The sequence below is a fragment of the Cydia fagiglandana genome, chromosome 2 (assembly GCF_963556715.1).
Source record: "Cydia fagiglandana chromosome 2, ilCydFagi1.1, whole genome shotgun sequence".
NCBI lineage: Eukaryota > Metazoa > Arthropoda > Insecta > Lepidoptera > Tortricidae > Cydia > Cydia fagiglandana.
In genome coordinates this window covers 18,779,952-18,806,232 of record NC_085933.1, presented here as the reverse complement: position 1 = coordinate 18,806,232, position 26,281 = coordinate 18,779,952, and the positions used below count along the sequence as shown (strand labels likewise).

General features: G+C 38.7%; 2 protein-coding genes across 2 annotated transcripts in view; both read left to right on the top strand.

The window, feature by feature from the left end:
• Positions 1 to 26,281, top strand: part of LOC134678278 (CCR4-NOT transcription complex subunit 6) — a 175,083-nt gene that overhangs the window by 26,354 nt on the left and 122,448 nt on the right. The gene's annotated exons all lie outside the window — the stretch shown is intronic.
• Positions 1,285 to 3,481, top strand: LOC134677972 (uncharacterized). Its single transcript, XM_063536406.1, has one exon. It carries the CDS (start codon positions 1,469 to 1,471, stop codon positions 2,861 to 2,863), a length of 1,395 nt encoding a protein of 464 aa, XP_063392476.1. The 5' UTR covers positions 1,285 to 1,468; the 3' UTR covers positions 2,864 to 3,481.

Genomic DNA, 26,281 nt, shown 5'->3' with positions numbered 1-26,281 from the left:
TGTTGCGTTGCTAATCTAGATATCGAATCAGAACTAAACAATCGATCTCTATTTGAAATCATGATTAATCGACGGGCTTTCACACCAAACTCAAGATTTGCTATCGCTATTGCCACCGTCTTTTATTTCTGTCATGACATTACAAATACTCCAGCTTGAAATGCTTTTGTTTTTTTCTGAGATGTGTCAGATGCATTTATAGGTATTGAACTGGAGGAAATAGCCTGTCCAGTGAAGTGCTTTTAGACATACCTACCCACGTATCCCACTCGGAATGATTAGCTCATAAAATAATGTCGTTGAACTCTATCTTGAGCAGTAATTTCGTGATAGGTCTAATACTTGTCACCAGTAATAGATACACGTGAGTCGTATGATCAAATCCTGTTGAATTTACTTTTATGTAGGTAGCCTTCTGGTTGAAAAAGCACCCACGTTACTGGTACTGAACTGTTCCGTAGATTTTACTACTAAAATGCGATTTAAGGCACATTATGGAACTCGTATGTCGTGTAGGTGACATCTTCAGCTCTTTTGTCACTTACCGACAGATAACCTAGAGTCAATTTTTCCAGCCGCATTTTAATTTAATAGTTCACTATTCAATTAACGAAACCAATTGATATTTTGAATGAAGCCGCATTAACTTTCGCCGAATATACATAGAAGTCAAATCGGTAGATCTTTATCCTCTGTCATTAGCCTTTGTTAAATCCGCACTGAAAGCGACACCCCGTATTAAAATTTCAACACGCAGGTATAATACAGGCCTTTTCTCCTTGTGACTTTATTATGTTACAATTTGATTTATTTATAATACGAAAAGAGTAATATGGTACATATAATAATTAATTATATTTTGCTACAGGTACAGACCGTTCCGTTAGTAACGTAACGTATATAAAATATATAAATATATGGTATATTTAATATTTATAAATGAACATTTTTGTTTCAGGTAAGTTTCCTGTGCCTATGCATTATATGCAATGTTATTCACTCCTGAGAATCCTTAAAAATGTGGTAAGTTGAATTGCTTATAGGAGTCATACAATTATAGTAATAATGTCTTACAAAGAAACATCTCGGGTGTTTTCTCTTCATTTCTGTACGGGTCAGTTTAACTTAGTAACCAGCGCTCGTTAATTGTTGTTACTCATCGGTTGAAAAGTAAACAGTGCGGGCTCAATAGTATAGCGGCTATGGCAGCAAAGCTTTCCGCTGCATCGGCGAGACGGGCGATATAGTCAGTCGCGTGGCACGCTGGCACTCCCACTCGGCACTCGCGACCAGTCCGCACTCATTCACTCCAGTTCTCTGCCGACGGCCGCGGCGGACGCACGCGACCATTCTCCGCGCCCCTTCCGATGTTACACTACGATTACGACATAGTTTCGCACATACAACTTTTACCGTGACAGTGAAACTTATTTCTGTGAATATGGGTTAAACGTCCTGCTCATACGTGATGAGTCCGGGCGAGCGCGCCGCCTTAGGGCGCCGCGAACCCGCTCGCCCACAATATGCAACTACCGCACCCGGATTCCCGCCGCCCTACTATCCGCCCTACGGTGTGCCGCATCCAAACGCGTGGCTGGGCGCTCCTCTCATTTCTATGGCAGGACGTGCTCCGCCCGCACGACAAACACCGGTTTCCAAGTTGGCTATGCACGCCCAAGGCGCTCCGTTGATTATACAAAACCGACAGGATCGCCGAAAATTTACGACCGTGCCTGATCAACGGACCCATCGACCCCTTGCACACACTGATCATGTCGCCAGGGAAAGGTGCGAGGGAAACGAAGGAAATAGACTTCGTAACCAACAGCAACAACCTCGCTCCACGCGAAGCGGACGAAACAACAACACGGATGCGGTCAGTGTCGCTAGCGACGAAAGTTCCGGTTCCACTAACTCCGAAACAATGTTGCCGAGGATAATAAAACCAAGGAAACGCCGTAAAAAAGACCGGAAACCCAACAACATTTTGCCACATGATTTGTCCCCTACCGCCTTGGAACTTGGTGAAATCGGTCATTGCACAGTTTCTGGCATTTCATCGACCCCGCGAAATATGTATGATGAATCTTACTGTCGCGACTTATCAATGTCGTACAGAACGGATGTAAAAGTTTTGGAATACCCGGAACCGGTACCGGAGACTTATCGTGTGTCAGTGCTCGGCGAAGCGTTAGAAGCTAGCCGCTTTGGTCTGGCGGAGGCCGCTTCGCCTGCGGAGTCTGCCGTTACGTCGTGTCAATGTCGGTACTGCGATCCCGTGGGACAAATATGGGACGCGGATTCAATTGCAGATCTTCTGAATGAAAACTCCAGTGGCGATTTTGCTCCTACGAAACTGGAAGACTCCATGAAGGTGGTAGGCTCTCTTGGTAGGCGAGGCCCCGACACAACTCTAAGACGCAGCTGGAGCGACCCGTCTTCACGAATTCCCGAACAGCGAGCAGTATATAACAGTGACACATCTTCAGCTCCAAATCTCTACTCGCTTTTTCCCCCTACAAATAGGGTTAGCTCTCCTGAGCCACGCTCTCCGCTAGCCTTGGAAATAACTTCAGAAATAGTGACTTCTATGAACGGTCATCGCGATCTAGAGATTAAACTGTTTTCGACCTCGCCACCGGCCAAAAGCCTTGATCAGCGTTCGTTCTTCGCTGATAAAAGTGAAAGTGCCGTTAACAAATGTACGATATCAGACCACGGTCTAAAAGTAAACAGTGCGGTGATATGTGAAAAGGAGGAATCTAGTGTGGACGTTAGTGGAAAGAGTGAAGGTGCAACCGAATCGGCGTGTTCTCCCGTTGGACCTTCACCGGATGTGCGCAATATTTGTGATTTGCCTTAGTTACTGTCTAAGGCTTGTGATCGTGCTTGATATGTTTGTGTAGATGTATGTGTCGTCAATCGGTCCAGAGAACTCTACGCTCGCCATTTGAGCTGGACTCAAGTCGCCATGCAGCGAGGCATGCAAGGAGCGTCATATCGCGACCCATAATGAGATCTCCGAATCGGTTTCCTGTAGATTTTATAATAATTTATTTTTAACAATAACATAGGAAACTGACGAGGGGCTTTATCTGGAGACATTAAATGTTGTTTAATGATTTGCCGCTTGTCAATGCCGCGGACGGATGCGCAGGAGTAACTAGCAGCGCGCAATTAGCGTTTCACACTACTGACACGATTCTCGCGGCTGCGGCGGCGCGCTCTTATTGCGGTTTCCCGCCGTTTTCTCCGCGCGCGTCGTTCCGGGTGGCGCCTCGCACTCATACCACCGGTTCATGCCTTTAATGATTATTGCACTCCAACTTATATTTCATATCATTAATCATTCATTCAAATTTCAAACGAAAAAAGCTCCTATTTTGTCATTAGTCACTTTACAAGTAATAATATGTAATACTTCTTTAGACATTTTGTTAGACATAACAAAAGTGATATAATTATAATTAATTAGACTTGTTTATACAGTAGCGATCAAAAGTATTTTGACAAACGAACTTCTTTCAATATGTTTATGAATAGGGTATATATTTAATCATTACGTTACGATTATATTTTATTCACCCTTCATCTGTTACGTTTCCACTTAGATTACTAAAACTAAACAACAGACTTAGAATTAAAACTGATAATTTGCGCTACAGGTAGATCAAAAGTATTTTGACACTTTAATGAAATGCTTTTGCTGAACTGGCAAGACGGTTAAAAAAAAACCATTTCATTAATATTTAATGGCATATCCTCTGGCTTTCCTCACAGCAGTAAATCGAGACGGCATAGAGTCCCCTAACTTCTGTATATGATCATATAGTATGTTCGCCCATTCTGACTGAAGACCTTGGAAAAAACTCCATTGTTTGAATTATTTCTACACCTCACACTGGACGATCCAACGCTTTCTATGAAAGCTCTATAGCATTAAGATCAGTACCTTGACTAGGCCACTCAAAAACCTAGATTATTTTTACATTAAAGAAGCCTTTACATGACAGGATTTGTGTTTGAGGTCGTTATCATGCTGAAAAACCCAGCGAAGTGGCATATTTTCTTTTGTACATGGTATCATTTGTGTGTAGAGTAAATTTTCATATACATATCGATCCATTATCCCATCAATTCGTACGAGAGGCCCGACTCCATGGCGAGAAAAATATCGCCAAGCCATCACGTTAGGGCCACCAATGCCACCAGGCTAGACTGGGTGGGTACCTGGTATCGCACAACGTGTCTTTTGTTATTTAGTCGACGCACATACTTGATACCATCCGACGACATTAAATTAAACTTGTTTTCGTCACTCCATAAAGTTTTTGAGCAATCGGAACTTGTCCACAACTTGTCACGAATCGCGAATGCTAATTGGGATACCTTATTCTTTGCTGAAATATGTATATTTTTTTTAATGGGCGTCGACCATGTAATCCATGCTCTATTAAGAGTAGTTTAATAGTAAAAACAACAACTTTTACGCTATAGTTTTTTTTTAGTTAATTTTTAATTGTTACTTTACGCTTCCATGGGTGTTCTACTGAAATCATTTTTATTACACGATCAGTTTTAGAAGTCGTTTTTCGAGGACAACCGCTTCTATGCTTATTTTTGATGCAGTTTCGAGCCTTGAACTGCTTATTCCAGACAGAAATCAGATGCAGTGATACACCAAAAGTCCGCGAAACCTCAGCTTGCTACTTATCTTTCTAAAGTGCAGCCGGACCAGCTTGCTTGAAATCGTTCGAATATGCTTTATGTTTGGCATATTAAGAGAAGTATTCAGATGTAATTACTTCCAAAATATTTAAATTCTGCGGCTCTGTTCTCAAAAAAATTGTAAAAAAGAACCGTGTCAAAATACTTTTGAACCCGTAAATTGTCATTTTTTGTTGCCAAGTTTATATTTTCATTCGATGAAACTAAGCTTTTTACGTGTTTCAAGAAGCTTTTAAGCCATTGATTAAATTATCAAAAATTCATTTGGAAAAACTAATATGTTTCATACAATACCAAAGTTATTATCATTGTCAAAATACTTTTGGTCGCTACTGTACGTGAAACTAAATAAATAAATGTATTCGCCGTGGATCTCATAAAAAGTAGCGCGTGAATTATTCATACGGTTTAGTTTAATATTTTGTCATGTAAGATTAAATATCGATCATTCAATCAATTTTTCAATCGTAAAGTCATGTGCATTTATTATATAGTCGTCATTTCAAATCACTAACAAATAACATCCTTATTTGCCAAAAGAAACGGAAAAATCGTTGTGTCCTTCATAATAATCTAATAATATGTCGCTTTCTAGCACCGAAGGGTCCTTCTGCTTGAAGTGCAATAAGGTCCTTTCTATCTGAAATTCTTATAAAAATATGACACATAAGGACTTCTCTTGATGGAAAGCCACACATATACATTTGTATGTATATTCAAATTGTTTTATTAGTCGAATCGACACCTCGTTATTTTTACGTCATCACTTTCAACACCAGAACTCGCTGAAGCTGACCAACTTGCATAAACGCAACAAACATGTTTTTTTATTTAGTGGTTGCTTACTGGCACGTAACTTGCGTTTTACAGCATGCTTTCTACATTGGGAACATTTTATACTCCTTAATATTCATTGACAAGCGGCGATTTTCAAAATATCTGTGTCCGATTGGCTGACAGGTCATTTTTGTTTAAATAAGGGTCCAACGTCATAAGTTAAACCAGATAAAGTTCCACAATGTAGATATTGTGAATATAACTAAGTTATTCATGGACTATACACCGTCTCTATCGTTGGGTATTACACACCATGGCTGTCCGATGTTCTCTATTTTATTTTTATGTGTTGTGTTTGCTTATGTTTCGCGGCGCGTGCGTGGGAAGACATGATAAATTGTTTCTTGCTAACTTTTTATTCTTCTGTACGACAAGCTCGGCGTACGCTAGCAGTCTTTGCATAGCTTATGTTTAGAATTCTGATTATAACGCGTATTTAGTAGTTATTGTGTCACTTGATGATTTACAAAACATATATGCGGTTGTAATTTTAAATACCCATTCAAGTTGGGCCTGCTTCATTTCGATTATACTTTTTTACTAAAAGGAAGAAGGCTTTAGCTGGAACGAAACACGTGGTTTTAGCTTCTCGAATATTTGTAAATACACAAGACTCGTCCCGTGTAAATTATAGTCTGAAGTAGTAATATCTAAGAAACGCCAGCCACGCCGAGCTTGTAGTTGTGGTGGGATCGGAAGAGAGTCACCAGCACGGCTGTAAGACTCAACGATACATCGTATTAATGTAAACAATATAGGCTATGTGTAGCTTACTGTGTGAATGCATTTTATGCATATGTAGTTACATAGGTATAGTATTTCGTTTGTGTACGGTCGACAGGCATGAGTTACACGCTCGCACACTATTTTTGTACAATAAATACCAAGTCCAGAAATAATAATCCTTGTTTTATTTATCAAACGTATATAAAAGACAATAAATAACAATCATCAAACAACTCTTTGACAATTTAGCAATTGTTCGGGAACTGTGTATTTAGGTATTTAGGTACATTAATTCTATATTATTTGCTGGGACTATTTGTTAGTGAAAATACACGCGCAAAATGTTGAAATGAAGCTTCAAATTCGACACGAGTAGGTGTGTATGCCAGTTACGTAAATCGTATAAAAGACTTTCAATTGTGGTCGAACAGCTGTTGGTTTGTTACGCATTTGCTATTGGATATTTGTTTACATTTTAGCACGTTTTATGTTCGGGTTATGAACGTGGAATCATACCGTATGGCATAATCCTAACTCTATTCTTGCTTTGCTATTGTTGCTACTGGTAATAATGTAGTTTTTAGGAGTATTAGAAATAAATAACTCTTCAAAAGCGGTTTGGATATGGAATGGAAATTATGGAATGATATAATATGATGTGGGTATGTACTAATAATTTGAAATTAGTTATATGAATAATTGATTATTATGATAGGCAGAATATCAAAGGTATAAAAACGATGTTTCGATGTTTCAATTACAAACTAGCCTCGTAAGGCCCAGGACAATTTTGGCGTTTTTGAATTTGGAACTTTCTTTTATTTCTATATGAGTTCAAAACTCGAATTTAATTTGAACTTGTACAAGTACACGGGGACTTACGAGGCTAGAGTCGGACCAAGCTAACTCTGCATGGTATTTGCAAAATGTCAAAGTGTTCTAATGTCATCATAAATGTCAAATTTCTATGAAAATATAACGTTTATAATGAACCTTTCACACTTTATTCTGTCAAAGTTGGTGCTGAGTTAGTTTCGATGGACTCTAGATCTACCAAAGGCAAAATGCACGTAATACATACCTACTACTTATTGGGTTTCGTGTCCGTAGCTAGCTTTCTTATATGTAAAACGAAAACGTTTCAGGAAAATTGTGAAAAGCAACAATTCATTATAATTTTTTGGCTATGTAAGATTAGTAGAACCTACCCAAAAACATTTTCTAATATCGTTGTTGTCTGTAGGTGTACTAAACTAAACTTGAGACCTAGAATCGCCTTTATTCAGAACGTGCAAAGCGAATAACAGAACCCTAAGTAGGAAGGTTTGGAGTTTAAATTGCAAGGTTCCATTTAAATAGGTACCTGTTCTTCAAAAGTTTCGTGGTCCACTATTCTTTTAAAGGAACTAGCCAATAACGTGAATTACCATCCATCATTACCATCTGTAAACTGTTGTAAACACTACGCATGTCACAATATTTGTATAAGGATTTGCGTTCTGTTTAGTGACGCGATACTGTCGGCTTTTGTTTGTCACATAATCGCAAGGACGTCGTGGGCCAATGTCATGGTCTCTATATAGAGACACCCGTATGGGTGTTGAAACTGCGCAATGCTTTGTTTTGATTATGGAAGGACAAAACGATGTAGTTAAAAGCTAATAATAACTATCAACACCTTGCCCATTGATAGATCATTATGAGAATCACTTTTATAATTTGACGTAGGGGAACATTTTACCAAAGACTCTTAAATATACTCTACCATTTCAGAAAACCATGTTATCCGAAAGGAATTACCAGAGCCTATAAATCCTATAGACAGAAGTTATTGAATATCCCATGCCCCATCCCCACTTTTACGTGATCACATTTGACGTGTTTTTGTACTGCAGGTGGACACCTGGACCCTTCTTGTTAGCACAGTTTTAGAATGAATATAAGGAGACTAATTCAATTATCAAGTGAGCTAGTAAGAGTGTAATAATGCAATTCTTAATTTAATGAAATATTCTAAAGACGCACTCTTTCTCGTCAGCATCTTTTTTTATGTGATTATTAAATCTGTATTACCGTGATAATACCTGTGGACGTTCACGAGTGCTTGTAACTTTATGCAGGTCTTGAACTATGAACTAGTTCTAGTGTGATAAAACTCCATTATGCCGTGAAAAGAGAAGCTTTCTGAGACGAGAGTAAATATTAAGGTACATTACCACTACCTCGATACATAATATAATAAGCAATGAACAACATGCATAAATGGGCGCTTCTCCGATTGCTCGTTTGCCTCTTGTGTTACCATAAAATGAGTGAAATTATTGTTATTAGGATTACTATTACCCTCGTAAAAGGTAATGCGGTGCTAATAAAATTCTCACTGTTTTTAACACTAGGTATCTATAACTTTTGTGCTTGGTTTAATTTGTGCTTGTTTAAACTTCTCTGATTTCACATTTTATGTGTATTTATTAAGAGAGAACGTATTGCCAAGACATAATATAAGAATAATCATTCGCTTTAAAACGCAAAAAGTTTTTCTGTTCCATTTCAAGATTTCCAAACGACACCAACTAATTTAAGTAAATAGGTGGGAACCTTATTTTGGCTTAGCTTCAAATCAAGCTATAGGTAGTTCCTGTGGTACTTAATTAGACCACCATAATACTAAATATGTTTAATCATATTCCTTTTTGCCACAGCTCATGCCTGAGGTCCGCTTGGCAACTAATCCCTAGAATTGGCTAGGAACTAGTACTACTTAGGGCCCCCCCACATCTGGCGTCTTTCGAGGGTCGGCGTCTACAATTCTATGGCCGACGTCGACGCAACGTCGACGCAGCGTCGACGCAACTGCTCAGCGACGTCATTTTCCATAGCGCTGGACCGACGCCGACAGACGCCGACGCTCGAAAGACGCCAGATGTGGGGGGGGCCTTACTAGTTTACTATAGTATCACTCAGTAATCAACTAGGGTGCTGCGTTGTCTATTTCAAGGTTACAAAGGCTACTGTTTATCATATGAACTCTGTTGGCCTTGGTCTACGTTTGAATTGGTTCGACCTGTCGTCGTATTGTAAATCTAAATTGAATAAATTATTTCGACTTTACATTGGCACTTGGATACAATTTATTTTCTGACTATAATAGTTTGCCATATGTATTTAACTCGGGGTCATACTTATTTAAGTTACTTGAAATCTTTTTTTTTGTATATCGATATTGACAGTTCCTGCAAATTATTATTTTACACCTGATTCCTTTAGTTATATAAGTAGGTGTAGTAGTCTAGTAAAGTAGGCTCATTGGTGCTAAATGATTAACCTGATTTTTCGGACTTTGAACAGTATCTCTGCATAAAAATTGATCTTTGTGCCTATCACTGAAAGAAAGGGTTTGATCTTAAAGTAATGGTCCGATTGTATTTACATTGATATTAAGTAAAAGTAATATCTTAATGGATAAGAACAGGTCACAAAGGTTAAGTTTGCCTCTAAAGTAAAAATAATTTCCATGAATACAACGATATGAATAAAAGGCTATATATAGGCCATAATTATAATATGGTCTTGAGTATCTTGGAATATTATTTGGAATTTCAATCTATATTACTATTTGTACACGTCAGAGTTTTACTCGAAAGCTCTATTAGAATTTGCATGGCTTACTTACTTACTTTATTCCTGACCATACCTTCGTAAAATTCGGCTCGTATAGTTGAAAACAAAGTCGTAAAAACATGCATAAGTTATGAACCTATTTACCCTTTACATTAGGTACGCCACATATTCCAAAGACGAAATAAATCAATACGCATTACGCAACGACAAACTTAGGATTCAGACCAATATTTCCATTACCCGTTCGCATTCAGATTCATAAGTTTTCTTCAGTGTCAATAGAAGATGGAGAAAAACAACTTTCTCGTCGGACAACAATGTACCACTCGGCGCACGTGGCGCGCGACCTTGCTCGCGCCGCGCCTGCCGCGGAGCGCGCATCGTCTCTGTAAACACACGATGTTACGCGTTAGCCGTGAAACATACACACGCCAGTTTACACATTTTACAGATAACTGCGTGTGTTGTTTTGCGATCAGGAAGTCAGATCGTGGACCTACATCCGGAAAAATATTTCGTCAGGTAACGTAGGATTGATTTTTGCTTCCTTTTTCAGCTAAGAAGCATGATCCGGCCTTTTAAGCCTGAACTCTGAGTCTAAATTTAGTACACCGAATACAATGTAAAGAAAGAAACATATTTTTTTTGTATATTGAATTAGAAAAAAGATGAAATGCTGGCATGTTCACCCTTAATAATCGACATTATTTAATCTTCCTCGAGTCGCAAGATTCAATAAGCCAGCATAATTATAATGAGTGTAAAAACCGTAGGCAAGCGAAGACGACCGGCTCCGAGGCGACGAGATCTGTATAGTTTTCTCTATCGTATAAAGCTGTCGGGCTTGGTCACCCGTTTAAGTACAGTGCCCTCTCTAAAAGCCAGGGTTAGTTTTCTTCACCGGCAGGAGGCGGGGTAGAAAGCCGGCTTCCGCTCGGAAGTTTCACCCGCTTTCACTCGCCCGAGCTCTCTTGCTACCCGCACCGTGATATTACTCCTTATCGTCTTAACATATTAATAAATTTAATACTTACCTACTCTCATAGACCGCTTCCTTTCTTAGTAGCCGCTGTTGCGCGGACGGAGCTTTCTATTGAATGTAAGGAATATTACGGAACTAACGTCATAATGATTTCGCGGTTGGTACTTATTACGTAAAATTTATTTTCTGTAATATTTTAAGTACCGTCGCCATCATATGGGAACGGCTAACACGTACCAAAAATATGTGAATGTATACACTAACACTTAAATAACAAAGACGTGGCCAAAACTATTTGTGAGCACCTTGACCGCTCCCATATTTCGAATGTACATTTCAGTATAGAATTCATCCGAGGAGGAATACCCACACAATTCTTTAGGTATGATGTTTAATCTAAGGTAACTGAACCTTTCGAAACAGAAATAACGAAGTGTTGATCGTTTGTCACTGAAAATTACTTATTTTGTTTTTCAGTAAGACAAATGATGGTCAGTCGAATATTCTAATTTAAAATCGCTTAAGCTCTTGCAGCGGTCGGGTCGTCGCTCGATAAATGATCGTACATTATTTTAAAGGGTCTTAATTTGGAAAAATACCTCTCCTTCGTCGGGCTCAATTTACGTTAATGAATTAAATGTCTTTGCCAAAGTGCAAACTCATCCATCAGGGTATGATGGAATGTATGCGAAACGTGGTTTTAAAGAATAAAGCTGTTTAGGACTGGTCAATATATAAAAGATTTGGATCGTAACTCCGATCCTATTTCGGCCGCAAAATACGTTTTAAATATATTTCTTGATTAAGGTCTTAACCATTTTATTAAAATATTAATATGCTGGGATTCGCTAAACTACTTCAGTATTAACTCTTCTCGCAACGCAAAGGATGGCTGTTGAATGATGTGATGATACGCATATTTGAATATGTTCACTGGCTCTGATTCTGCACCGAGATAATTTATTAGCAAAGACTGTTAAGTCATCTAATGAAGTATTCACGGATTGACTCGTAGACTTGCATTCATCCCGTCCGGTTTTAATAACAAATCATCGCGTGCATTGTGATCTCGACGAGGATTGCTCGCCACTTTAATTTTCTGCCGTCGCTATATTTTAAAATAAATCATTACGATTATGATTTATGCTGTATTTATATTCACTGTCTTTCCGATTACTATGGTAATATTTGTTCGTATTTCACTCTGATTTATATAGAGCCACGGGCCTAGAACTTGGTGTTCCTATGACATGATCAATGCGTTTTCGATGTTTTCCTTCTGCCGCGGACTGGGCATATCATATTGGGTCACGATTATTGTTGTCGCAGTAAATGATTAATAATAAATAGTACAGTTGAAATAGTTTCAAGATAGTTTGAAACAGTCTTCCATTGTGACTAGAATAGAACCAGTATCGATATATCTTTCGGTGCGTCAGCAGCGTAGACATATGTAATATATGCTGTTACTGATAACGACTAGAAATTGAACAAGATATGAATTCTCAACCATCAATATCATTCCCACGTGTGTCACGGAAATGAACGCTGTGCCGCAGTTAATTGTCACCGTGTTTTCTCTGGGCGCGGACTGCTGAAGTTGCGAACGGCGAGAGAAAGCCGATATTGTGCGTTTCCCGGCATCGGCATCGCCTGAGCCACTCACTACTCTACCGTGCTAATATTATAAGCGGAAGCGAATGTATTACCTATATATTACGGACACCTCATGAATCTTATGATGGTGTGCTCGGTGTAGCTTGGAGAAAAGCACACTCAAGCCGTTACGTACAGCCTTGTATCCAGTGCACGTACCAAAAAATATGTGAACGTACACTAACACAGCTGCAGAAGCTACAGTTTTTACAAAACATCTTGAGTATTTTAATTGAAACATATAATAGCTCATGAAAGTTATGATCTGTCAGGCGTAATAATGTTATTAGTAGGAGGGGCATTCCACGAGAGTCGCTTACGTAACGTCATTCTTCTAATAAATCAGAAAATGCTGAGACTGCGATATTGGGTCTGGTAATATTTCATGACTAGGCTAACAAATTGGCAGTATACGAGTATTCTCGAATGAAGATGTACTCAGTCCTTGGTAAAAAACTTATTGAAAGAAGAATTAGTGTGGAAGCGAAATTATTGAATGAGGATAAGTATTACAAAAATTTTAATGTTAACACTTCATAGCTTCCCGTGTAGTGTAGCTGTGTCTTACTGTGCTATGAAAACTCCGAGGCCTGAATATAATTATGTCCTGAAATAAAAAAGTTAACTAGCATGAGCATTTTTAATCGTTACCTCTCTCTCTGAATTCGTCGGTAGAGTCCGTGCGGAAAGAGTCATTGAATGTATCGGATCCCATTCATTTCACAACTCTTCTCTTTCCACCCAGACTCTATATCTGTTTGTTTTTGTATGTTCCCTTATTTTTCGAAGACGGGTGGACACATTCGGTATTTTTTTATTGATTCCGTCATCTAGGACCACTGCCATTATAAGAACTCAATAGTGTTCTTGTTTTCGAAAAGTACTTACTACTTGGTGATATGTGAAACTGTGGAATGAAGACCATTAAAATGATATACCTACGTTTCAGCATAGACTCATACATTTTAACCAACTATTTTAAACAAGAAGATATCTATAATGACAAATCTACATAAACATTTTTCTCGTTTAGTTTCAATTACATCCTCGATTTAGATTATTCGATGTTGTTTTGCGATATTTTCGAATCGACCAATAATTGGCAGTATTAACCTCTGATTAGTCTAACTAAGCTTCACATAGGTTGACGTTTTCTGTAAAAATAGGATGGTTTATTTGGCTGGTTTGTTTTCGACACAGTACGTTGTTGCTTGCATATATTTAATCCCCTTGAAGGTTGAAGAAATAGTTTTAAGCCAGTACAGTTCGTATTCGCAAGGTCTTATATTAAAAATTATTCCTGGCATCTTTTTGTATCGACGGCACAATATCTTGCAAAGCTAGCTCCTTGTATCAGAAAAAAGAGTGTTTGACTTTCAGAAGTTCCCAAGTCTGGATTGGTATCTTATACATTTTTTGCTCCGGCGACGGGGACGTCTGAAGGACACGATTGATTGCAGATATCGAAACCACGACCTCACTATCATTAAGTGTAGGATCACCATCGATTTGATGCCATGTTATTTTTTTTAGCGTTCCGTACCTCAAAAGAAAAAAAAACAGAACCCTTATAGTCTGGCTGTCTGTCCTAAAATTTAAACAATGCTGGGGCTACATTTTGAATAAATTACACAAAATAGTTCTTTTTCTTTACCTTTAGATGACAGGAAAACCTATTAGAAATGTGCAGTCAAGCGTGAGTCGGACCTAAGTTTTTGATCCGTCCCCTACGGGTTTTTTAGACATTTCATTCACGTTCCACATAAAAATACATTGTTAAAAATTGGGTAATGTACGGAACCCTTGGAGCGCGAGGCCCACTCGCAATTGACCATTTTTTTGTATTTATGATGAAAGTGATGAAACATCATGTAAATAATATGGTTACAATCTCTTTTTTAGGCTTCTGTACCCAGCAAAGGGTAAAAACGGGACCCTATTACTAAGACTCCACCTTCTGTCTATCTATCACCAGGCTGATGAATCGTCTCATGAACTATGATAGCTAGACATAGTTACAATTTTGTAACAGATGATGTAATTCTGTTGCCGCTATAACAACAAATACTTAAAAGCAGGAACCCTCGGTGGGCAAGTCCGACTCGCACTTTTGTCCGGTTTTTAATAATAGCCCTCGTAAAATTTACTCTAGTAAGTAATATTCTCTATTAGTCTAGATAATTTTGATCCCAGATACCTAAGCTCTTTGTTTTATTTGCCACTTAGTTTCATTCAGACGCTAGTCATATAGACTCCACCTACGTCATAACTCTCGTAATTTACACCGACGACGGTTGCAGTGTCCATATTCGTACGCAACTCTAGTCTCACTCGTTGTTACAAGAACGGCGAGAAAGTTGATCTGTTGCTCTCTAGACGCGATTGACGAAGCTAACTGCTACTTCAGTACTAGTTGTATACTATACTACTAACTATACAGGGTTCATGTTCTGTTTTATGTGCTTCGTTACCGCAGTAGTTCTTATCAAATAGCTTTAATTAATATTTTACTTTGCCAGTGCTGAAGTAAAAAAAAAAACTTCACAGTACAGCCAAAAACGGATGGAGGGTCCGTACAGAAATAGTCGCTCTGCGTAGACTCCTGACTATTAATTGATGCACGTGGCGGTGGCGTGGAATCCTTGACGCGTGTGGGATTTCTCACACGAGCACATCGTTTACCACCAGCTTGCCCTAATTTTACGGTATCCGCATTTTAAAATCTTACCTACAACTATTCTGCGTCATTGACTTTGATAACATTCTGAAAAGTATCCTTCATCACGCATCACATCCTATTTGCACTAAGAAATGCTTTTTACTGTAACACCGACACCCGTTTTACTTCCAAGAACTGCTATATTAGCTATTATGAAATAATCGAATACAAGAATCACATTCAATCTAGGCTTACACTCGTTACGCGTAAATATAATATCGATCAGTTTAACGGAAATATGTTGCCTCTCAGATTACTCTATGCTCGGAATACGTGTCTTATAATTGAAATGCCTCGGGCTCAGTTTGACCCAGAAACGGACGACATCGAAAACATATTGCACCGATAGCCTCCGCGTTTAGTTTGACTGTAGATTCAATACCATATCCTGATTTATTGGAATTATCATTGGCCATATCTAGGAAGATAGCTGTGGCCTGAATGCTTAGCTTGGCTGACCGGGTGTTGGGCAGTAAGTCGTTTTTATCTAGGATCATTTGTTATATCAACCACTTGGGGTTAAACCACGTTGACTTCTCTATAAATATATAGTAGATAGATATTGCTGTGCAGAATACATGCTGTGTGGAAGCGGTGGTGGCCGAGCGGATATGACGTCCGAATTTCAATCCAGAGGTCGCGGGTTCAAATCCTGGCTCGTACCAATGAGTTTTTCGGAACTTGTTTACGAAATATCATTTAATATTTACCACATGCTTTTCGGTGAAGGAAAACATCGTGAGGAAACCTGCACACATCCGCGAAGAGGTTTCAAAGGTATATGTGAAGTCCCCAATTCGCATTGGGCCAGCGTGGGGACTATAGCCCAAACCCTCTTGCGAGTGAGAGGAGGCCTGTGCCCAGCAGTGGGACGTATATAGGCTGAATTATTATTATTTGTATGTCTTTGCCACATCTCGGGACCATGGGGTCCCGGACCTTTGGGAGGCGTACGTGGGGCCGAAGCCAACAGCGCAGAGGCCCTTTAAGACACTTTAATCTAAAAGCAAGGGATACACGTGGCGGATACCATCCCCGAACGCACAATGTGATACATCAAGAGATGGTCCCCGCCAGGTGCAAAGACTATTGCAGTGCAGCACTTTTGTGCTGCGATGGGAACTAAGGTCATGGGCTATAGATTTGAAAGTTGGATGGACTGGATAATGGGCTATGGGAGAGACTAGCGGACACCTGCCGTGACAATCAGTCTCAAAATTGTATAAGACAGGTGGTGACTCGCCAACTCATTGAGTGGGCCCCGCAATGGCCGCACGCACAGTGCGACAACAGGACAACACTTTGGAGCGGCTGTGAGGTTGTCGAGAGGTGAGTCTGCGGTAGCCAGATCCCGGTAATCCGTTCAAGGGCCGCCGGCGTTATGACATTTTACACTTCCAACCTGGAGCATAGGTCCCGCTCTTGCGACTCCACTCTGGCCGGCCAATCAAGGCAAGCACAGAGGCGAGGGCCAGATGACAGGGCCCTCTGGAATAGGGGTCCGCGGTGTCGCCACTCACCGTCAGCTCGCCACAAGCTGCCCCCGCGGGGGAATTATTATTATTATTAATACTCCATTTTGGGTTTCACGGGCCTATAAATCCCGGTCTTTTGATAGGCTTAAGCCTATCAAAAGACCGGCAATTGCGTGGCGGGGGGCAATTGCGCGGGGATATAGATCCAACACGTAGAGGCCCCTTGGAGAGCTTTAATGCCATTATTATTAGAATACATATTAAATTCTACTAATCTCTGTCATTTAATGCTCTTCACCAAAATTATAAAAGTATGTACATAATTGGAATTGAAAATCGATAGAAATATTACACACTCATTTTATTTTAATTTTAACGTATATTTTTAATAATTTATATAATATTTGTCTATTGAAAAAATAATAGCTTTATCCAGCAAACATTACCAAATGAAATCTATAGGCAAAATAAACTAAAACAATCTCGCGCTTTTAACACAACTATGTATATTTATACGTCCACATACTGAAAGAGTAGGTAGGTTCTTATAATTCATGCATTGTATCAGCAACGTCATATTTCAGTTTGTTAACTCGGCATCTGTCCCCTAAAGGACGGTCCCTGACCGTCTAGTAGTCGCAATGATCCTCCAGCTTCCGTCTCTAACGACCTTACAGTGAATGCTAGGTATTACAACTTTACGAGTGACTCCTATGCATTATTGTACTATAATGTATCTTGATAGGAATTATTGGAATTATTTAATAAATATGTTTTCTGTAATAATATTACTAATGGAAATTTTAATGACTAATGAGGAAATGAACTCTCATTTTATTGCACTGGATAAGTGCAATATCGCTTACAGATTCTTACTGCATTAGTAGGTAATTATCACATTCATAGCTGCATATGAGTCGAAGCTAGGAAAATAAACAAAAAGCTAACTCCATAAGTAATGTTTAATTGAATTAATGACAGAATTGTGCTATAAAAAAATCGGTCAAGTGCGAGTTGGTCTCGCGTTTCTAGGGTTTCCGACTCACGCTTGACTGCACATTTCTAATAGGTTTTCCTGTCATCTATAGGTAGAGAACTAATTTGTGTATTTTTTTCAAAATGTTTATTTTTTGGCTATTTGCTTAAATAACTTCGAACCTATGTATTTTAAAACTATAAAAAAAATCCATCTTTAGGTCACTAATTTACACATCTGTACCAAATTTCAACTTAATTGGTCCAGTAGTTTCCGAGAAAATAGGCTGTGACAGACGGACAGACAGACAGACGCACGAGTGATCCTATAAGGGTTCCATTTTCCTTTTGAGGTACGGAACCCTAAAAAGTTATTCGTTTACTTAAAGTAATTAATTGGCATTTTAAATACCAGGATATGACACCTGCTTACAGGATTGTTATTTATATTACAAACACATACCTACAAGCCAATAATGGGAGAGGTCCCAAATAAGTCTGCGTTACCTAAGTGAACACGATTCACCTGTGTCGTCAGCGTGACTCAGAACAATTTGGTAATCGAAAGGATGGCAAAAATAAAGTCAAAGCGTTTCTAAAGGTATTTTCACACAAGACCAAAAGGCTTAATATCTGGAATGAAGGTTTTGTGTTACCACGGGGTCGAGCGATTTTACCTACTTAGCTAGCATAATATGGAACGTGGATTGTGTCGCTTTCGGTACTTATCAATTAAAGTATTACACCTGAGAGTCTATCGCGAATTAAGAGATTCAGTGATACAGTGACAGAGATAGTTGCTCGATATTTACGAACTTCGATTTTCGCGGTTATAGCCCTGCACTTAGCGTCTGACTTCTTCGTCCCGTAACTACAGTCCACAATCTTGTCAAGTAGCAAGTATGTAGAGCAATCTAAAAGTCTCTGAGATCAGCGAGTTTTTAAAATAAAATCATAATTCCGTGTCATAACTTATTCAAAATAATTTAATATTAACTAAGGCTGACATAAACGTACCCTAAGCATTAAAACTTCGAGGGCCCTGGCGATATCTCCACTTGGTTACTCGTGGCAGCGCGTCATGTAGGTTCAGTCTGTGTATATTGTCAATTTAGGACGAGGAAGTTGAAGGACTTGCTTGTTGTTTTGGTGTCTATCGTAAGTGGTAGAGATGTCTCCGCGTCGAATAGAAATCAAGATATACTTTTGACCACGATTGTGTCGATGCTATTTGGTTTGTAAGGCCAAATATGCATTACGTACCCGGTCGGTAGCTGCTAGAACGATCTCGGAAGCCTATAGTTGGTTGTGGGCATCTATGCCTCCTGCTGTTTCCAACACATATTTAACTAAATATGTTGTACGTGTGCCTTTCAAAACTAACGCATTGCTCATTTGCGAGACTTTGACAATAAACTCCACATTTTATTCACGTGACTTACCTACTTAAATAATGATCAACTAAAGAAAGACGTAAAGTTTTGTATGTAAACAGATGTATGATACGACAGGATGAGAAATTTCATGCTTTAGTATTTAAATTGACTGCTGCAGAGTACACATTTCACTGAGTAGGTAGTTGTTGTTGTACAGAAAACATTATCGTTGTTTCTTGTACGTGACTGTTTGTTAGCATTGTTGTATGGTTCGCACTTTATATCATGCGTGATCGGATGAAAGTACGATTGTGGCTTTATCTTACATCTTCCCACGAGTGATGCACTGCTTGTATCTGGCTATTGTATCCAAAGATATTATATCAAAGAAAACACTGAGACAATAATAAATTATAATAACTAGTTCTCTTGTTAGTGATAAGTATGTCATGAATATCTCCCCTGGGCTTTTGCGCTCTGAGAGCTCCGGCAACCGGTTTTCATTGCTTAAACACAATCAGCAATCAAAAGTGATGGGAGCAAATATACGAATAAAATAATAGATAGGTACAGAAAACACCTATACCTTTGCGCCTAAACCAACACCTGTTGTCAACACGTAGTTAATATTCCTCAAACGTTTTTTAAAACTTGACGTAGCTGTTTATATAATTACGTACTTAATAAAGTCTGCATGGGGTTTTCGTAATCAGAATTCAGTCGGTAATCCTTATAAATGCGTTGAAGCGCGTGGACATCCGCCGAGGCCCGTGTTTTTTGTCAACTTAGAGTTATTCAAGCCATGACATCGATTAAAATTCCACGTTTCGATTGTCCATTTTTGGACAGCCGACATATCGTTTCTTACAACACAAGCATCCTAGTATTTTTAGTAAGTGAGAATAGTACATATCTACATCCAGTTCTGTGTCATAACATCCAATAAGTGCTCTCGATAGATCAAGTTCTTGGCGGAAACACATAATGAGCATGTAATAGCACGGCAATAAGTTAATAACAGACAGACAAACAAGGTCCAGGAGAATCACGAGCAATTGAAAAAAAGTCAGGTCGTTCAGATATGTGTACGTTAAGAGTATATCGGCCATGAAGCTTACAATAAAATTGCTTATATAATTACTTAGCAAAAACATCAAAGTAGAATAAAATTTAATTAGCTACCATAATTAAATACTTTATAAATAATATACAAATTAATTAAGTAATAAAGAGGTAGTTAACAAGTAGGTAGGTATTATACACTCCTGTGATCAAGGCTCTAGAGCTTTGCGGTAACTGTTACTATACAACTATTAAAGTACTATACTTAATAAGTTTCTTGGCAGCTTGAAGGCCCTAAGTAGTTCGAATTGTAAATGTACCTACGGTTCGGTCAGCTAAAAGACCAAAGTTCGTAGCAAATTGTTTGGTTGTAAAGCTATCGATCTATCTGTCGTGTGCCTCGGGTGGCGTGCCGTGGCATGAAGGCGTGACGCGCGAAGCGACACCGACGCCCGCGTCGTTATCCCTTCGCGAGCACATTGTGTGGCTTGCCCGGGAGCAGCAATTGTGACTCGATTCCCTCGCATTTCCCGCAATATCTCGCGCTCCTTTCAATTGCCCGTACGTGATACCAGCGCGTGCCGCCAACCACAGCCATCGACGTATCGGTGCCCACAATTTCAATAAATCCCTGTGTTCATCGCTTCGTTTCAACTGACCGAGCCGCCCGACCGAGGTTGGCGCTGATACTTGTAAAATTCCCTTACGTAACTGAAAGCTCTAAAACAGTCACGGCTTCCGTATCCCGTTTTGTGTTACTATTCGATTTAACGTAACATGACCACATATGAAATTTCTCAACGTGACCGCAAGGAACGATTTGGCTTTTAGCCAGAGTGTCTACGCCACCTACTGAAATCAGTTTGATTGATTGCTAATGACTATTGTTACGTCGTAACCGTTCCCTCGGGGAGGTGCCTTTACTGACACCGAACATGACGGCAGATATTAACATCATTTTCCGTGCCGTGAAAACTACCTTCAAGCAGCTTTGCGCATAAATTTTCCCCTACGTGATCCACGTAGTTACGCTACGTGAGCCTAGGAAATTATAAAGATATCTTTCTAGTTTGAAATTTAGATCTACAGAGAAAAAAAAAGTGTATATTAGTTATGATTTAACTAACGCACCTTTTTCGTATGTAACTAGTCCTAGAGATGCAACACATTTATTACAAAATAAACCTCGTAAAAAGTTCCTAAATTTTCCCACAGTCGATAAGTTAATGATTATGTGATTTTTTAGATTTATTGATCCACAACGAATAAAATAAATACTCCAATGTAACTGATTGATAGTCATATATTAATGACGCCGTAAAGAAGCTCCACAACATTTAGTCGCTCCTTAAACTTAGTTTTATCCTTCGCTAACGAGCGATTAAATGATTCACGGCGGTAACACCTGAGGCTTACTGCGAACCAATTTGAAATGACATCGATCTGCGATTGCTACATATTTCACAGAATAAGTCATGTCCATGTCGGTCTAATAGCGCTCTCCGGTTCCCGCGGGGTACTATTACTGTTCGATTTCATTGTAATGCATTATTTTCATACCTAATATTTCTGTTTTATAATTATTAATACCAAGCTTCAGTTATGTTTAAAGTAATAAAATATACCATGTATTGTTTATTGGATGAAAATTATGGCAAATCTCATAATATATCTTCTTGTTGCTGCTATGTTAAGTTACTGCTAATGAAAATACGAAGTAAGTACTTGTTGTTATTGTTGTGCCGCGGGCAGTTAGATAATTCGGTTTATTGCTCGGCGAAACGTGACAGGTTTTTGTGTTCGCTCGTGTGTTGCTTGGAGACGTTGCGTGTAACATACCCATAGATTTTTTGCCCAAATGAGAATTAATTAGATGGCGCGACATTGCGTGCAGTGTGTGGCCTGATTCGCCTGCAGCTCGTGACGCGCGATAATCGATCCGCGAGCATCGCAACCCGCTCTGCCCAGCGACCCGGCAGACCTCGATTTGAATCAGCACGCGGCCGATTCAGTGAACGTACAATCTGACCAAGTTAAAAACGTACAACAGCCGCACCGTCGCCGTGCGCCGACTGACCAACCGGCCTTCGTACGCTGCGATCGCATCGATGCACCGCAGCGTTTCCCATTATGGCCATTTACGTGCCGATTGTATCGATTGTGACGTTGATTATTTATCGAAAACTCGCCGAGGTCAGTCCTTCCAACAACAAAAAAACTTACAAATTCCATTCACATGAATGAATTACTTAAAAATATGGAATAAATACACCTTGTTAACAGACTGGTTACCAACAGTTACCAACAGTTTATTATGAATAGCTGTTGCCCGCGACTTCGTCCGCGTGGACTCTTGAACATTTTACATCTTGTGTACAGTCAACGGTAAAAATATGGGTGTACAAATCATTTCAAAAATATGTCACATAACTCTTATGTCAGTGAAATAAGAACTATGGGACATATTTTTGAGTAAGTTGTCTACACCCATATTTTTACCGTTGACTGTACCTATAATTTTCATCGATGCAAACTTTATAATATAAACTTTTAATATAATGTTAATACCCTTTTACCAAGTTTGAAGTTCCTAACTTGAAAGCTTGAAAAAAAATGTTTGATATTCATACAAACTTTGAACTCCTTTTACACCACGTTAGGGGATGAATTTTCAAAAACGCGGAAATGAGTTTTCTTGTAATTTAATTTAATAGGTACCTTTTTGCAAAGTTTCAAGTTCCTAGCTTAAAATAAAATTTGCACCCCAAGATGAACTTTCATCCCTCTTTTAACCCTCTTAGGGGTAGAATATCCAAAAACGTTGCAATTACTTTTTTATGGAATCATCTATTACGCCTTTCTAAAAAGTTTCAAAGCATTTCTAATGGATTCTAACTTTCGACCCCTTTTTAACCCTGTTAGAGGATGAATTTTACAAAACGCTGAAATTACTTTTCCTGACTTTTAATAATATCTCCAAAAACAAAGATTCAAGTCCCGCGTTCGAAAAAAAATTTGATATCCATACAATCTTTTAACCCCTTTTTCACCACCTTAGGGGATGAATTTTCAAAAACGCTGAAATTAGTTTTCTTGTATTTTAATAATATATCTTTTAACAAAGTTTCAAATTCCTAGCTCAAAAGAAAACTTTAACCCCATACAAACTTTCATCCCCTATTTAACCCTGTTAGGGGACGAATTATACAAAACGCTGAAATTAATTTTATTGACTTCTAATGATATCCCCAAATACAAAGATTCAACTCCCGCGCTCGAAAAAAATTTTGATATCCATACAAACTTTCAACCCCTTTTTCACCACCTTAGGGGATGAATTTTCGAAAACGCTGAAATTAGTTTTCTTGTATTTGAATTTGATACGTTTTTACAAAGTTTCAAGTTCCTAGCTTAAAATTAAATTTGCACCCGAAAACGAACTTTCATCCCCTTTTTAACGCCCTTAGGGGTTGAATTTCCAAAAACGTTCCAATCACCTTTTTTTGTTATCGGCTATTATGCCTTTCTAGGAAGTTTCAAAGCATTTGTAATGGATTTAAATTTTCAACCCCTTTTTAACCCTGTTAGGGGATGAATTTTACAAAACGCTGAAATTACTTTTCCTGTCTTCTAATAATATCCCTAAATACAAAGATTCAACTCCACCACACGAAAAAAATTTTGATATCCATACAAACTTTCAACCCCTTTTTCACCACCTTAGGGGATGAATTTTCGAAAACGTTGAAACCAGTTTTCTTGTATTTTAATAATATACCTATCTTTTTACGAAGTTTCAAATTCCTAGCTTAAAAGAAAACTTTAACCCCATACAAACTTTCATCCCCTTTTTAACCCCCTTAGGGGTTGAATTTCTCAAAATCGCTTCTTATCTCTTGTACACTTTATAAATGCAATCTGGTGTGCAAATTTCAACTTTCTGGCTTTTGTAGTTTCGGCTCTGCGTTGATGAATCAGTCAGTCAGTCAGTCAGGACACTTGCATTTATATATATAGATTATGATTTAAAATCTTTTATAAAAAATCAGTTCTCCTTGTTATGTTTTTGGTAGGTACTAGGTATGTGACGGCGATCACGATCTGTGATGGTAAAAATAAATTTGAGCAAACAAAGGCAGCAGGGTCAGATCTTGCTCCGCCGAGGGCGATATGCTGCTTGATTACTCGATACTAGAGCTCTTCCGCGGTGTCAGGTGACCACATGAAGCTGTACTAACGTATTTACTTGAAACACGAAAGTTCTCCTGAGCTAAAAGCTAAAGATAAAGGATATTTCCATTTTATATTGAAAATCATTGGTTAAATAAGGGCATTGCTTAGGTTTAAAAGGTACCAGCATTTAATTACAAGTTATCTTTACGTAGGTACCTTTAATATGAGTCCATATAGTTACCGCTGCCAGTTTTTACGTGACGACATTATTATAAATGATACGAGTATTAATCTGCACGCTACGCCTTACTGAAATGATGAAAACTGACAGAAACCTGGCATTAAGTCATTAAGAAATACGGGCCACTGCATCCTCCACTGTTAAAGCATTAATCGTTTGCGAAGCTTGAGGTAGTCTAGTAGAAACAGTGGCAAACAAGTATACGAGACGGCCTACCGGTGAAATTGGCACAAAGTGGAATGAGTGATACGAGTGCGACTAAACATGTTCTTAAGCCACCACAGGGCGCTGCGGTTTCTTCCGACGGTAACATAAGTAGCACAGGACGGAATTAATTATCCGCAAACCGCCTACAACTCTTAACGGTTTCTGGTGTAAAATGAGACGACCTGAAACATATCACACGTCCGCAGTCTATAAAATACGCATCAAATCTATGATAATTGCACCTACTTAAAGTGTTCGTAATATTCCAATCTACTTACAGCCCTGTTTTAGAACAAAAAGTTTAAGCGAAGTAACCTCTCCCGGCTGTTTGTAATAGATTTTTTTTATCACGGTAATCTTTGTTATTATGGTACATAACGTATGGGTCGGTGCTGTGCTGCGGTGTAGGGTATCGTAGTAATTGGATACACTTACCGTGGCGGCCGCGGGCGGGTCTGTCCCCGTCTGCCGGCGGATTTATCGCTGCTGCAAATCATTGCGTTCATCTCACCAACCACTGACTTCTCTTATTCTTCCCGACATCTTTTGCTCGCATTGCGGGTCATTTTACCTACGGACTACGCCAAGCATTTACACGGTCCTTCATATCCACTATTTCTAATCGTTATACCGAGCATTGACGTATGTCGTACGTTTGATAAATCGTTTCCTTTGCCAAGGAATGTAACTGAGATTTTCAATCTCTAAATATTTTGTTCCTTAATTAATGCGTTAATTTATCGTGATTCCGGATACAAGACACAAAACGTATAGATAACAAGGTTCAGATTAATTTTGTATCAAATATATAGGTACATAAGTTACGATTGTATCACACTCACAGTTCTACGAAGCCGTGGAATTGATATCAAGGCTGGCCCATTAGGTTTTCCTTTTATTTTAATGATAGTTAAAATAGCCTCGCGGAACGAAAACGAATAAAATAACATGATCATAACATTAGTTCCATACATTGTTGTTATTTAGGTCGTATCTTAGATCTCCTGCGCATGCAGCCGCCCAGACATTGAAATTTGCCAATATAAATGCAATTTTAATTTTTTAAAATACTTATTCAGATTTCAGATGAGAATAAAACAGGATACCTTTTTATAGGCCTCTGGGTGGCTACAGGATATAAACAAGATTTGTCACGGTTTTCTTTCTGAAATACAATTTAAAAAAGTATTTTATTTATAAAAATGGTAAGTATTCTGTTTTATTCTGACGGACGGCAAATAGGTAATTGTTATGAAATAAATACCTACATACTTATGAAAAAAATAATGTTCACGAAGAAGGCAGTCGTTCTGTGGCATAAAACGCTGTTAAAAAGTACGGAAAAGAAAATAAGTCTTTAAATTACGAGTATTTACCTACTTAATTTGGCAGAACATTTGGGCCTCATATTTTACTAAGGCCTTTTAAAAAAACGCCCCGTTATCTCTCTCTAATAATGGGGGTGGACTAGTCGTCTGTAGTGATGCTTGAGAAAGCAAATCC